This window comes from Populus alba, chromosome 19 (assembly GCF_005239225.2).
Source record: "Populus alba chromosome 19, ASM523922v2, whole genome shotgun sequence".
NCBI lineage: Eukaryota > Viridiplantae > Streptophyta > Magnoliopsida > Malpighiales > Salicaceae > Populus > Populus alba.
The window spans coordinates 10,991,270-11,007,666 of record NC_133302.1 but is presented as its reverse complement, the minus strand read 5'-3'; the positions used below and the strand labels follow the sequence as shown (position 1 = coordinate 11,007,666).

The 16,397-nt window shown below is 30.3% G+C and overlaps 2 protein-coding genes across 2 annotated transcripts; both read left to right on the top strand.

Moving 5' to 3' along the window:
• Window positions 1-8,130: 8,130 nt before the first annotated feature.
• Window positions 8,131-9,576, top strand: LOC118027809 (uncharacterized). Its single transcript, XM_035031301.1, has 3 exons — window positions 8,131-8,746; window positions 9,188-9,316; window positions 9,413-9,576. Exons 1-3 carry the CDS (start codon window positions 8,131-8,133, stop codon window positions 9,574-9,576), a joined length of 909 nt encoding a protein of 302 aa, XP_034887192.1.
• Window positions 9,577-14,679: 5,103 nt separating this feature from the next.
• LOC118027783 (RING-H2 finger protein ATL52-like) lies at window positions 14,680-16,000 on the top strand. Its single transcript, XM_035031267.1, is given in 3 exon segments — window positions 14,680-15,573; window positions 15,576-15,774; window positions 15,777-16,000. Coding segments are annotated over 3 exon segments (963 nt in total). The 5' UTR covers window positions 14,680-14,874; the 3' UTR covers window positions 15,842-16,000.
• The last annotated feature ends 397 nt before the right edge of the window (window positions 16,001-16,397 follow it).

Genomic DNA, 16,397 nt, shown 5'->3' with positions numbered 1-16,397 from the left:
TCATACTTATGATCCAAGTCATAACCAGGATAGCCTAGCATGGTTAGGCCTTTAACAATAAGCTTGGGCTCGTGGGTCAACGCCTTTTTTCAAGTTAGGCTAACAATATTTAACAAAAAAAAACAAAGAAATAGATCACACGTTGTCTGCATGCCTAGTTACCCGATACTATAGTAATGGTTGAAAAATCAAGTTAGGTATTTTTATTTTATTTTTTACCTAAAACCCCAATTTTAACTATTTTTTACATAAAAACACATAAAAAACCCTTATAACCTTAAAAAAAAAATCCCCATTTGAAAAAACCCTAAATCAATTATAAAAAAAACACAAAATCAACTAAAAAAACCCTTGTCAACCCCCTCAAATTTGCTTTGTCAAGCAATATGGAAGCCATAAAACACTTAAATGACACTCCCCTTTATCAATAGTGACACTTTGACATCAGATTTGATTATTTTTTCAATGAAAACTGACCAATCGATCTCTTACTCTCCACAACTATTTTTAGGCGTCTAACTCTCTCATCTCAAACTCGGGGATTGAAATGTGAACAAAATAAGATTTTGGACTAAAACGTATAATTATCAAACTAAAATGACAAAATAGGAAATTGAAAAAATCTTAAGGCTAAATCTTTCTAAAAAAAGTGCAAACACTTTTGTCTTTTTTGAAGAACGAGTTACCATTTTTCTTTCTTTTCAATTCTAGTCCTTTAATTCTCAATCTCATGCAAACAATAAAGTTATATGTTTTTTTGTAAAATCAAGTATCAACTCAAACTCATAATATTTTTTTTTAATTATGATAAATTTATAGAAATTAAATTAAAACAAAGTATAAAATTTAATTTCAATAATATAACGTCAAAGGCTCACATCAAAGAAAAAATAAATGATAAAAAAATTAAAAGATAAAAACAAAGTCAAATTGCAAATCCATGATTTGTGTATGTATATATAAATAAAGATTTCATGAGCTACTTTAGATTACTTCTTAATTATTCATGAATTAGTAATTAATCTTAATTAATAATCCTAGTGTAATGAAAAGATACAATACAACAAGGAAAATAGCCTTAATGACCCACCCTTGGCTTTTATTAACAAACGCCCTTGTATCTCTCCTTTCTTTAGAATTTCAATCTAGTTTTTATTTTAAAAAAAAATTATGTTAAATTAATTTTTTAAAATAATTTTGATATGTTAATTTTTAAAAATAAAAAAAAATATTATTTTTAATGAAAAAAATATTATTAAAGAAAGTGTAATCTAAAGCAGCTCATGTTGGAAAACAAATCTCATGTTGGAATAAGAGATCCTCTTATACTTAAGTTAGCAAGTGTAAATGCAATTTAGTGTCTATATAAATAAATGCAAGAGAAATTTATGTATGAAGAGAAAACAATTTATGACCTATAACTTGAATGGTGTTTGTTGGCTTTTATACCATAGAATGGTATGGTTTGCTATGACAGGCTTTTATGACTTGTTTTCATAGCCTATAATATAAGTGTATGTTTCCAAGTTTTGTTTTCAATGGCTAAGTGGAGTTTTGACCAAGGATGGAATCCTCGTTTCTGTGTATTTATACACTCAAATTTTGAATTTTTTTTTATAGAAAAAAAAGAATGTATCATTGGTAGAGAAATTAGTGTATTGCCATTGGCTAGCCATGATGGTCATTGATAATTGCGTCATGTTATTATTGTTGTTCCATGCCTATTATTGATGGAAATGTTAGTGACGAGCATTTTTTTTAGTGTAGAAAATGGTGCCTACTCTACATAGAAACAATCTTGTATGTGTAGAAAAAGTTATGTGCATGGAAGTGTACGTCAGGGTAGGGTTAAATAGATCAAATCAGTATTGAGTGTTAGGCTGAAAATCATAGTCCTCTAAACTGGGATTTTGGGATGGAATTCCATTTGTTTGGGCCAAGCCTATGAGAGAGAGAGAGAGAGAGAGAGAGAGAGAGAGAGAGAGAGAGAGAGAGAGAGTTATTTTAATTTCTTGTTAGCATTTCTATAAAAGAGATGAGATCTTATCAAGTTCTAGTAAAGAACATTTTTTTTTATATAAAATATTTTTTTTTTGTAATCATAAAAACATTATGTAAGGAGAAATTATATAGAGATGTAGAGATTTTAATAGAGTTCTTGATGGAGATTTTACACGGAGTCATAAAGATTTTAATGGAGGCATGAAGGTCTTTTCATAAAGATTTTTCATGAAGATATGTTAGGAGATTTGAAGAATTTAATGAAGATATTGAGATTTCACTAAAGAGAATCTCATAAAAAAAAAAACTACTATTTTTATTGAAAAATCCAAAAGATGGAGGTACAATTTCTAAAGATAATCCAGTGATTATATGATCTCAGGTAACTTATCTTGGAATATGCAAACTTACTTCTTTTCTTGTTTTAGTTGTCTTTCTTTCTTTATAAAATGTTGAAGATATGCCCTGACATTTAATCTTTCTATTTCTTTTTTCAAGGCATGGCATTCATTGGTGTCATGCCTATAGTCATAGTAAAAGCGATAAAAAATTTTAGAGCTCTTTGTGTTTGAATCATTTTTTATGGGAGGTGGGTAATGCACAAAGTATTTTTCCTCGATGGAATTCAATATCTCATCATGTGTGGTGGTGAAATGAGTGGTCAAGAGCTTGAATAATGTTAGATGATCATAAATGTGCCCCTTTGTGTTTTTCTCTTATGCTCGAGTGAGAAACTGATAGCATTATAGAGATTCTGCTATTTAAAAATAAGGGTGTCCATATCTAGTGACACTTGCTTCTTCTACTCAAATATGATTCTTCATTACCTGTTTAAATTGAGAAAAACCCTTGTTGGGGAGTGTATATATATGTTCGTATAATGAGTAGTTATAAACTCCATTGATCAGGGTCTTAATAGTAATTGTTTCAAGTAGATATTTTATGTTCATCATTTTATCTTTGAATCTCTAAAGATAAAATTTGATGTTTTAGTCTTCTTGCTAGGTGATGGAAAAAGCTGAGTCATGCTATATTTACTTGAAATACTAGTGCTAAAATGAGATATTAGCTTAATATAAAAGTCATGAAGCCCAAGATGAAGTCAGGTTCAAGGTTGTGATAGCACACCGTAGTAAATCCATAAAAAAGTTGCGAGGACATTCTTACACATAAGATTACTCTTTTCTGTTAAGAGTTTTATGGTGAATTTAGCATTTTTTATTTTCTTCCTAGGATTTGTAAAATTATCTTAGTTGTTTAAATTGGCCTAAGAAGATGGGTGTGTAACACTCTATAATAAAAATAAAATATTTTTTCATCAAGGAGCATGCGAGAAAGAGTAAAACAAGGATTGACTGAGATAGTCATACCTATGGCTAAGACCTGTGGATGAGTTCTCTTCCCAATAAGAGTGACTCTTGCAAAAAAATAGGAGTATTATACATACTTTACGCATCATTTTATCATGTTTTTTTTATGGAAATGGAGTTGCCTTTATGTATCTTGTGCATGTAATGAAGTTATGTTGGATTTTTTATTGATGGAATGGAAGAGTGCAAAGTTATTTCTTGTATAGCTAGAACTTGCACCTGATGAGTAAGTTGATAGAGAACAAAAGCAGTTAGAGTTTCTATAGTGAGGAGATCAATTATTCTTCTTTGCCTTGGAGTTTTATTAAGAATGAAAAATAATTTTGATATGAAATGAAAGGAACTAGCCCTTTATTCTGATTCTCATAGATGACACCACTAATGAAATTAAAAAAAAAATATAGAAATAAGGTTTCCATGGTTACATCCTATGTTGTAGGTGTTGTTAGACTTGATCGTGAGTCTATAAGCTTTCTTGTATAACAAGTTTCTTGTTGGAACAAGAGACCCTCTGATGTTTAAGTAAATAAGTAACAGAAGTATAATATTTATGGAAGGAAAGGCAAGAGAAATAAATGTATGAAGAAAAATCGTTTAGGGCCTTTGGCATGGCCAATTCTTATATCTTATAATGGTAATGATGTGAACCTGGAGGTTAAGAGCTATAGAACTTACATTCAAGTTTGAGAACAACTTAAGAAAGGTAAAGGTAAAATCAAGTGAAAAATACTCGACCCAATAATTATCAGAACAAAAACAAGTGTAGTTATTAAATCAAAAATCTGACTCATTGATTATAACAAACCAATAATCAAAGTTATGAAGATTGGATAACAAAAAAAAAAATCTTTGATAGGTTCTGAATATTTCAATGAAAAACTAAGAGCAAGGGAAATCATCTTCAATATTATTTTTAAAAATCAATAAATTGCCCTAACTTACAAAACAAAGAAATTATTTATAGTTCAACAAAATAAAACCTACTAGCATGTTGGGCTAAAATTAAACCCAAATATAAACTAGTTTAAGAATAATTTTAAAATAAAATAAAAATGCCAAAGTCTTAATAAATAAAGCTCAATCTGCATAGAAATTTTTAGGTCATATTAAAAGGTCTTTTTAGTTTTTTATTGCTATATTATTTCAACCATATAAAAAATAAGGCCTTTAAAACCTTCTAAAGAAATTGTAGATCAAGCTAACAATTGGTAAAAATTATGACCATTAATATAAAGCTTTATAGTAAAGTTCTAGCACATATTAATGAACCTCGTCTCTTACTTGGATCACATTGATCAACTTGATCTTTTTTTAACTCAACTTTATGCTTGAATCACCTTAGAAGGAATTCTCAAAGCTTAATTAGTATAAATGTCATGAATTAGTCTATTAAATGCTCTTTTATTCTTTTTTATTGTCGCACTTGTAATTGGCCCAATGAGAACATATAATGGATCTTATGATGTTGCTTGTTGATTTTTATCATTCCTCCTCTTCTAAAAAGGATTTGATCTTCAATCTTTACTTGCATAAAAAGAAAAAGATATATATATATATATATATATATATATATATATATATATATATATATATATATTGAATATATCATTAACATTATACTCACCTAAAAGATATAACTTATATGCATCATTTTTAACCCATTCACTAATTTTAAATGGGTTGTCCCCTTTAAACTGCAACTTAGATCGCATATAAGGTGGAAATCTTTTCTTTTTTATATGCACTTAAACCCAATCACTAGGTTCAAATATAACATTACACTCTTTGTTAGCTTTAGATGTATATTGTTCGTTTTTCATTTTTATTTTCTATCAAACACTTTTATGGAGTTGCTTCACCATTTCTATATCTTTTTTCTCTAACATAGCCAAGAAAAACAACTTTATCCATGCAAAATGTATGCTTCTTTAAGTACACAACGCAAATGGTTAATACGATCATCTAAGATTTTGTTGTATACCAAGGTATCATTAAAATAAAATACAATAAATTTGCCTATAAATGCATGCAATATATGATTTATCAATATAATAAATATGCTTGGTGCATTAATACACATGCAATACATGATTTATCAATATAATAAATATGCTTGGCACATTAATACAACGAAACAACATAACTAACCAATAATACAAATTATACTTAGTTTTAAAATTAGTTTTCTATTCATCACCTTTTTTTCATTCTAATATGATGATGTTCATTTTTCAAATCAATCTTTGTAAAAACACAAGAACCATGTAATTCATCTAGTATGTCATCTAGCCTAGAAATTGAAAGTCTATACTTTACCATCAACTCCTTAACTTGCCCTTGAAGCTCTTCTGTCTTTTTAGGAATACTTGTATAAGCTAGATGGTTAGGAATTACAATTCTAGATATGAGATCAATTTGACGTTTTATTCCTCTTATTGGCAATAAACCACTAGAAAAATCTTTAGGAAACACATCCATAAATTCCTACAATAAATAAATGACAATACTAAGAATATAATAATCAATATTATTAGTATTAAAACATCTTTTTTATACAAAAGTATAAACATAATCTAGTTGGTATAAAAAAAAACACTCTTAACCTCACTCCCTTTTGTATAAAAACTCATTTGCCACTTTATTTTTCCCTCTAAACTCTCTTTTCATTTCTTCTCATATGGTCCCTTTTTGTCTCTCTCCTATTAGCCTCCTCTTTTTTTCCCACTCCTCTAGGCCATTTTTTCCTTTTCTCTCCTCTCAACCTTACTCTCTCTTTTTAATTTGTATTGTTCTTCATACACATGTTTTGGGGTTAATAGTATATGATTATGAAATTTCTACATTTACAAATGAATACCTATTCTAGAACCCATCATGGACAGTGGCGGAGTCATAGTGGGTCAAAAGGGAGCAATTGCCCCCTTAGTTTTTTTTTTTCTTTTTTTTTAAAAAAATATTAATAGATTAGTGGGTTTTTTTAAAAAAAATATTAACAGATTAGTGGGTGTGAAACTGTGAATTATTGCTACAGCCTACAGGTAAGGAAAGTTGTTATACAATAGTTATTGCTACAAGGAAAGTGTGTGTGTGTGTGTGTGTGTGTGTGTGTAATTACAGCTCCCCAATTTTCCCCATTTTCCCTTTTGTTTCTTTATCTTCCCATCTTTCCCTGTAGGGTTTTTTTTTCCAGCAGCCGTTCCTACCTCTCCTAGTCTCCTATATGCAAATTTATCATCAATTAAGTTGTTGCTTTACACTTTAGGTAAATTTTCTTAATCTTTTATATTTGTTTTATTGTTTAATTTTAGTTTTATTCTTTTATAATTAGTTATTAAAAATATTAGGGTTTATGATAATTTATGGGTTTTGTTATGAATATGTTCACCATAAATGTTTAAATCTAGTAATTTAATCAATTAAGTGTTTCTTTTCTTATTATAAAAAAATAAATTAATACTCATGCAAGACCATTATTCTTGACATCTCTTGCATTGATAGAGTAGTTTATTAAAATTTAATATTTTCACATGATTTATTTGTAAGTAAAATATCAAGTAGAAAGCACGTTTTTCAAGTATTGTTCCTCTTACACATACATTGAGCATTGTTCCTTAATTAAATGTCTAGAAATAATTAAGTATAATTTAATCAATATACTTATTATATGCATATAGATATGAATTGAAATAGGTTTTGATTTTGATAAATTGACATGTATTTTGCCATTAATTTCATATGGAAGATTTAGAATTATTGTGTAACTTAATTGACTTTTGTTTAATAATGAATTATTGTGTACTTGTGTTAATTATTATGTAGACACTAATGATGATAAAAAATCCAATAGGTTCATATTTAATTAACATGTCACTAGACAAGTATTTCAAGCGTAAATCCCTTGAGGATGAGGAGTCAATCAAAGCTTGAAGTCATGTAACTCAATCAAGTTCAAAGAAAAGTCATATTGAAATCAACCCCGACACTCTCCTTGCTGACCCTGGCTTAAGAAGACCAATTTATGAGTATCATATAAATGATAGGGATGCAATCCGAAGAGCTTATCTACAAAAAGGTCCTTATCAACCTTCACACTATGATTTTCCTCATAAACAATTTAGGAATATATCAACACTACGACGCTTTAATCCGGCTTGGTTTGGTGCATACCCAATATGGTTAGAGTACAGTATAGCCAAAGATGCTGCCTTTTGCTTGAATTGTTACCTTTTCAAGTCAAAAGGGGGTGTTGATTCGTTTGTGGGTGATGGGTTTTCAAATTAAAAAAAAAAAAAGGGAAAGATTTGATCTTCATATTGGAAAGTCTAATAGTAGTCACAATGCAGCTCGGATAAAATGTGAGAATTTGATGAATGAAAAACAAAGTATCATGACTTTGTTGTCTGAGCAGACAATAAAGAGTCAAAGTGATTATCGAACTTGATTGAATGCTTCAATAGAGTGTGCTCGTTTTTTGCTGCACCAAGGACTTCCATTTCGTGGCCATGATGAATGTGAATATTCAAGCAACCAAGGAAATTATCTAGAGCTCTTGCATTTCCTTTCCAAAAATAATAAAGCTATTAAAAGAGTTACTTTCAATGAAGCTCCTAAACATAACAAATTGACTTCTCCATATATTCAAAAAGTCATTACTCAAGCTGCTGCAGAGGAGATTACAAATGTGATTATCAAAGATCTAGGTGACTCTTTATTTCTAATTTTAATTGATAAGTCATGTGACATATCAATTAAGGAACAAATGGCAGTTGTTATACGATATGTAGACAACAATGGACATATAATTGAATGTTTTCTTGGCATTCAACATGTGTCAAATACAACTGCTAGTTCACTAAAGGCAGTTATTAAAGCTTTATTTTCTAAACATGGGCTAAGTATATCAAGATTGCGTGGTCAGGGATATGATGGAGCTAGTAACATGCGAGGTGAATTCAATGGCTTGAAAGCACTTATTCTAAATAACAATCCAAGTGCATATTATGTACATTGTTTTGCTCATAGACTTCAATTGACTCTTGTGGCTGTTACAAAGAAGCATAATGAAGTTAGAGATGTCTTTAATTTTATTTCTAGCATTATAAACATAGTTGGAGCATCATGTAATAGGATGGAGGTGATTAGAGAAAAACAATATGCTAGAATTATTGAAGGACTTGAAAATGGGGAAATTTCTAGTGGACAAGACTTGAATCAAGAAACTTCTCTTAGAAGGTATGGTGATACTCGTTGGGGCTCCCACTATATTACAATTATTCGTTTACTTGCAATGTTTTCATCAGTTCTTGATGTGCTTGAGATTATAAGGGAGGATGGGATGAACTCAGAACAGAGAATGGAAGCGATCGTTTTAACAGGTATTATGGAATCATTTAATTTTGTGTTCATGCTTCATTGTTTGAGAAGGATACTAGCAGTTACTAATGAGTTATCACAAGCATTACAAAGAAAAGATCAAGACATAGAAAATGCTATGAGTTTATTGAAAACATCAAAGGAACGATTCAAATTGATGAGAGAGAATGATTGGGAATCTTTACTGGAAGAAGTGTTATCATTTTGCATCAAACATGATATTGATATTCTAAACATGGATGATAAGTAAAAGCTTCGTGGGCGTTCAAGGCGAAAATCTCAAGGGATTACAAACTTACACCATTTTCGTTATGAATTGTTTAACAATATCATTGACATACAACTTACTAAATTGGATGATCGCTTTACCGAGACGAGTATGGAGTTACTTCTTTGTGTGGCATGTTTAAGCCCAAATGACTCTTTCTCTAATTTCAACGAAGAAAAGCTTATTTGTCTTGCTCTTTTTTATCCTAGTGAATTCTCTATAATGGACCTTATGGTACTTGGTGACCAACTTGATACGTATATTATTGATCTACGTGGTGATGATGAGTTGTCTGGTATTAAAGGTATTGCTAGTCTTGTAGAGAAAATGGTAAAAACAAAGAAGAATTTGATATTTTCATTAGTATATATGCTTATCAAATTGTCATTACTTTTACCAGTTACAACTGCTACAGTGGAGAGAGTTTTTTCTTCTATGCATATTGTCAAGAGTAGATTGCGGAACATGATGGGAGATAAGTGGATGAATGATAGTTTGGTTGTATACACTGAGAAAGATATCTTCAATAAGATTGATAATGAAGCTATTATGAAGCGGTTTTAAAATATAAAAACTCGAAGAGAACAATTATAATTTAAGTTTTTTCATTTTAAAAGTATTTTTATATTAATTTTACTTGATATGAATGAATATATATGTTTTGAATTGATATGAATTAATATATATGTTTTGAATTGATTTTTAATACATGTCTATATAATATAGTATTTGTTAATAATTTGCCCCCTCATTTAAAAAACTCTGGCTCCGCCACTGATCATGGATAACCTTCCTATCAAACTCCCATAACCTAACCAATAGTATGTGACACGAATGCATATGAATAACATCAAAAAACACCTTATCATTATATCTCTCAATTGAAAAAATAAACTAAAACATGTTTATTCACCTTCATTTCCCCCATATTTATTCAACCACTAAAGCTTATAAGAACTATGATATGTTGTAGTCTTCAAATTCAACTTCTCAATAAGTGTAAATATTAGCTACAATAGCACAACTTTCACCATTTATAATTATACTACATACTTTATTAGTGATGTGGCATCTCATATGAAAAATATTCTTTTTTTTTTGTTACTCTAAATCATCCTATTTGACTTAAATATTTAATACACTTCTAACAACAAGTGACTCACCCTCAATCAAATACTTTACCTCGTAATCACAAGCATTCTCAAGTGATGACATCTTGTAATCATCATTGTCACTTTTGGTTTCCACAGCCCTATAGTTAGACAAGATCATAACTCTATTTTTTTTAGATATTGAAAAGTTATGTGACTTATTCCAAAACAACTGAAATATTTGATATCATGATTACGAGGTGATAGAGAATCAGATTTACCTATAATATCAATGGAGACTTCTTTTTTGACATTAGTTATCTTAGTTTTACTACTTATATTTGGCTTAGTTTGGGCATCCCCATCATTCTTCTAATTCAGCTTTGATGATGAAAAAAAACTTAGATTTTAAACTTACCATGAATAACCCTTTCTCTTAAGTTGTTGTTTTATATTTGTAGCGATATACACAATGTCTTTTAACTCTTTATAATGTTGTAACTTTATAACATTTGTCATCTCATAGTTCAAACCATTCAACAATCTAGTCATGGTAGCTTTTTTTTCCTCCTTTATATTCACCCAATCATAATCACCTTCATCTTTTTATGGTAGCCCTCTACACTTTTAGAACTTTAAGTGAAGCTTTACAATTTTTGATACAAATCCTACTAATAATGACTAGAAACAAATCTCCTCCTCATGATTGCTTTTATCTCATCTCAATTATTAAAAGGCACCTCATGATTCCTTCTCTAACTTAAAACAAGTTGATCCCACTAAATAATAGCATAATTAGTAAATTCAACCACTAGTGATTTTACCTTTTTCTTATCCGAATAGTTATGACAATAAAAAATCAACTTTTCTTTTTTATCTCACTACAAGTAAGTTTATGGATCATTGCATTATTTCTTTATTGGAAACCATGAATCTTAATCTTAATACTTTTAAATTTCTATCCAAACCATCATGAAACCCAATATCTCTCCTAAATACTCTATAGCTGAAATCCTCATGATGCCAAAATCCACTATCACTAAATGTACCATGTTACTAAATTCTACCTCATTGGCTGAATAAAGCTTGAGCAAGTTCATTCAAATAATTATCTCCATTCTTATTAATAAACTCATTTACAAGTATGGTAGCACATCTTTCCATTCTTTTAGCATTAGGAACCCTTTAGGATGGCTCCTCACACAAACTAACAATCATGACATCATGTCTATCCATTTAATTCTTTACCTTGCCAAACAATGCATTTATCCTTTCAAATTATTGTTGGATAGCCTATGAAATAAAGAAATTGTTCTTCCTCTTCCTTCTCAGGTGATGATTTGCCTTTAAAAGACAAATATTTTAAAGAAAATGTGAAATATAAAAAAGTGTTTCACTTGTAATTTGGCTTTCACAATAATATTTTCACATTGTTTTTACTTTTTACCATTATTAGCTCAACTCTTCAGTTGTTTAATGAGCTAAACAAAATCAGTAAGAAATTTTAGATTATAACATTCAACCAATGGTTTCAAAAAGACATAATGATAGTGATTGAAAAAAAGGATAAGGAAACTATAAAAAATGATAATTCAACAAACAAACTCAAATTAATACCAAAACCTGAATTCAATAAGAACCCAAATTCAATTTAGATTTAAACTAAACAAACCAATTTCCAATTGAAAAGAACTCAAAAACTAGAAATCAATATAGATTCAATTAAACTAAAATCAATTTGGCTATTTCAATTAAAACCAATCTCAATTCTATAATCCTAACAACAAATCGATTTCAATCAACTATGATTTGTGATTTCTTTCTTCTTTTTTTTTAATAATTTCAATAAAACTAAATAAAAAATATTTTTTTTCATATATATATATATATATATATATATATTAGTTTGATAAATAACTTTTTTTTTTAATCAATGAAACCCAAAACTATAAAATAAGGATAAAAACCAAATTCAAAAACACACAAAAAAACACTATAAATTAAGGTAAAGCTAAATCAAGAACACAGAAAACTAGGAGATATAATAAAGCCGAAATCAAGAAAACTAGGATTTGATAATTTTGAGAGAAATTAAACCTAACAATGAAAAACAAGACTCAGAACATAAAAAGAACTAAATTTAAAGATGGATAGATATATAAAATATGATTTTAGTGCCTAGATGATACCAAATGATGCAAACATGGAAGATAAAAACCTTAGAACCCATAGTCAAGAATGAACACAACATATGAAAGCTAAAATCAAGTTGAAAAAAACTGGACCTAGTGATTATTTGAACCAAAAAAATATAGTTGTTAGATGAATATTCTGATCAATTGATTATAGCAAACCAAGAATTTAAGTTATAAAGATTATGACACTATAAAGAAGGAATCTTTGATAATTTTGAATAATTCAATAAAAAACCAATAGCAAGAAAAATAATCTCCAATATTATTTTCAAAAATCAATAAGTTGCCCAATCTTACAAACCAAAGAAAATATTTATAGTTCAACAAAATAAACTCTAATGAAATATTGAGTTGGAATTAAAAGTCAAATATAAACTAATTTAAGAGTACTTTTAAAATAAAATAAAAATATCGAATTATTACTAAATGAAGCTCAATTCATACGGTAACTTTTAGGCCTTCGGAAGACTTTTCTAATTTCTTATCATTATGTCATTTTAATCCAATACAAAACAAGGACTTTAAAATCTTATAGAAAAAATTCAGTCCGACCCAACAGTTAAATTAAAAGTTATGACCATTAACATAAGATATGTAGCCAAGCTCTAATACATGTTCAGCAACCTCATTTCTTGCTTGAATTATATTGATTAAGGCTTGATCCTCTTCTGAACTCAATTTCATGTTTGACGCCACCTTAGAAGGGATTCTCGAATCATATTCGGCCTAAATGTCATGAATTATTCCATTGAATGCTTTTTTTTATCCTTTTGGATGTTGCCCTTGTAATTAGGCTAGTCAGAACATACAATTGGTCTCTTGATGTTGCTTGTTGATTCTCATAAGACATGATCAATTTTGGTTGGCTTTTATGGCTTAGAATGTAAGTGTTTGTTGTGAGACCTAGTTTTCAATGGCTAAGTAGAGCTCCGGCTAAGAATATGATCCTCATTTTCCCCCCTTAACTAGGTATATTTATACACCAAGTTATTGAAATTTCTCTATAGAGAAAGAGAATGTATTATTAGTGGAGAAATTGATGTGTTGCCATTGGCTAGCCATGATGTTTGTTGTTTATTATATCAAGTCATGGTTGTTATGTTGTGCGTGCTATTGGTTGGTGGAAATGTTGGTGATGAACAATGTCATTGGTGCAAAAAATAATGTATATTCTACATAGAAAAACTTGTGTATGCATGAAAAAAATTATATGCATGAAAAGTTTGTGTATCATTAGAAATCTAAAAAAATACATTGAATGATGTATCAGGACAGGATTGGATAGACCGGGTCATTCTTGGTCTATTGGCTAAAAATTCTAACTACCCAAACAACTAAAAAAAAATTATTATTATTATTATTATTATTATTATTAGAAAAAAAAAAACCATGCGTTATCACGTGCTGGGAAATTATTTTAATTCCAATTGCAAGTTTAAATACTTGACTATGATTAACTTGGATGTAATTTAATTTAGTTACCATACTTTATATATTTAATTCAACAAATTAAATCTAAACTAAACAATTACAACCTATAAAATCTCCAACATTAAGTATCAGGCATCCGACCAAAGATATTTTAAAATGGGAATTTCAAGGACTGCCTTGTGTTGATGGTCAAATCGATCTCATTAACACATTGAACGAAGCTTTAACTTGTCTGATACATCCAAAAGCTTATATGTTATGCTTTCATAGCATATTTACATCTCCGAGGCAAAGACTTCCAAATTCATATAAAATCCACAGAAAAATCATTGGCCGCTATTCACACATTCCCTTGCATCTCTTTCCCAAAAGGCCCTATTTATTCCCCCAGTCCTCCGAGTTTCAATTTTTGTCTTAACCACTTTCTAAAATCTTGAAATGCAATTTAGGTCCCTGTGGTCTTCCAATTTAGGGCCGCACATACTTCTTCTCATCCAATTTAAGTGTCAACATTAATGAATACACTCTGTATTTATGAAGGCACCAAATGTGACACGGAACTGGAAAAAGAGTGAGGGTCTCCGAGCCCAAAATTAAGTGAAGATGACCAAATAATGTGACTAATCTCCTTCCCATACGTGGCATGATACTAGCGGTCCAGTTGCATATGTGGAAATGCATATTAGAGTCCCACTTCACCTATGCTTTACCAACCAATTAAGCTTGCCCACGTGTCTTTGTTTTTCTCTTTATTAAAACTGCCATTAATAAAATATTAAATTGTTTTTTTTATGGTTTTAATATATTAAAATTAAAAAAATTAAAAACTATTTTAATTAAAAAATACTCTTAAGAAAACCACATTACTAAAAGCAAGGCGAAATAAATAAATAAAGAAAATTAAAGGAAGAGAGAATAAACTCATAAAGTACACTGAGAGAGAGGAGGACTCGGGGGAGAGAGACACATCGACTTCCCGTCTCCTGTTACTTTGCTTACCCTTCCTTTTGCTGCTCGCTTTTTCTAACACCGCTTGCTTTCCCCTCCCTCCCCCTCTCGTCTTTCTCTTTTTCTAGCAGAAACATTCTGATGAAAGCATATCATCCAAAAACTGTTGCAGATTTAGAGGTGTATCAAGATTAAAAATGGGTTCTTATACTGCTGGCAACCAAGATCCTTGGGCACCGTATAGCACCTATAAAGATTGTTCACAAGGAATTTGTAGCGTCTATTGTCCACAATGGTGTTACATCATTTTCCCTCCTCCGCCTCCTTTTTCAGTCGGTGATGATGCTTCTAATACTGATTTATCCCCTCTTACTATAGCATTCATCGGCATCCTGGCAAGTGCTTTCATCTTGGTAACCTACCACACTCTCGTTTCCAAGTACTGTAGTCGGCGAGGTCATGGCAATGGTACCATTGAATTGGATGACAATCAAGATCAGATGAGAAATGAAGCATCGCAAGGTATCCCAGGTGGACTAGATGAGGCAGTTTTAAAGTCTATCACAATTTGCAAGTACAAGAAAGGTGATGGTTTCGTCGAAGGCACAGATTGCTCGGTCTGTCTTGGTGAATTTCAAGAAAACGAGAGCTTAAGGCGTTTGCCAAAGTGTAGCCATGCATTTCATCTCCTTTGCATTGATACATGGCTCAAATCTCATGCAAGTTGTCCTCTATGCCGTGCCAATATTGCTGATCCCGCTAGTGTCTTGCCTAGTGCTCGGGAAAATCTGCCAAGCACTGATGTTTCAACACTTCAAGACCAACGCAGGACTAATGATGCTGTTTTAGTGATTCAAGATTTAGAAGGGAGTGTTGGGCAAGAGGGTAGTGATGATCTACACCCAGGACTCCAGTTAATCAAGATCTTGAAAGTGTTATGGAAGCAAATGATCCGATCCAACCAATTAGAAGGTCAGTTTCACTGAGTTTTTCCCTCTGTCAAAACCAGATTTCCATTGCTGATATATCACGGATTAGTGAAGATGATGAGGATGGCGATGGAGTTGGCATATTCTTGAATTTAGTTACCAGTCCATTTCTACAGGAAGATTTATGTTCACAAGGTATGACAAAGGTAGGAAGAGTTCTTTGATTTCAAATTGATGAGCATATAGATATTTCCTCGCGTTCAATTTCATCTCTTTTTTGTAACTAATATATTAAAGCTCCCCAATATAGAGATCTGGCATTCAAAACTCGACACTACTGTTTAGTTGAATTTGCGCTTCGATCATTTATTTATTATTATTATTATTTTATCAATTCATGGAGTATGTGTTGCTATTGAAATGGATAACTATTTGTGTATGTTGGCCACACCCTAATCACTCCATTTTTTAGTTTCCCACGACAGATGGCAGCCCTATGCTGCGAGGCAGGCTAATCTTTCTTTTTTATTTTTAGTTTTATGTTGCATAAATATTTTTCTTACAATGTAATAAAGATATTCATGCAATATAAAGCAAGAAACATCTATAATTCAGATAATTGAAAAAATTACTAGAATGATGACCCAAAAAATGAACAAAATACCATAAAAACAAGTATTTGATGTTTATATTTAATTAATTGATTTAATCTAATTCATAAGCAAAAGTTCTTATAAAAAAACTAAATTTAACAAAGATTGGGATAAAAAAGCTTCAAGTCACTTGGTTTT

Excerpts from the sequence above, each read along its gene's own strand:
- LOC118027809 (XM_035031301.1), top strand. The coding sequence starts at position 8,131 with ATGGCAGTTGTTATACGATATGTAGACAACAATGGACATATAATTGAA. Across the intron at positions 8,747-9,187 it reads GGAAGCGATCGTTTTAACAG|AAAAGCTTATTTGTCTTGCT; the intron begins GTATTATGGAAT and ends ATTTCAACGAAG. Across the intron at positions 9,317-9,412 it reads TGAGTTGTCTGGTATTAAAG|TTACAACTGCTACAGTGGAG; the intron begins GTATTGCTAGTC and ends TACTTTTACCAG.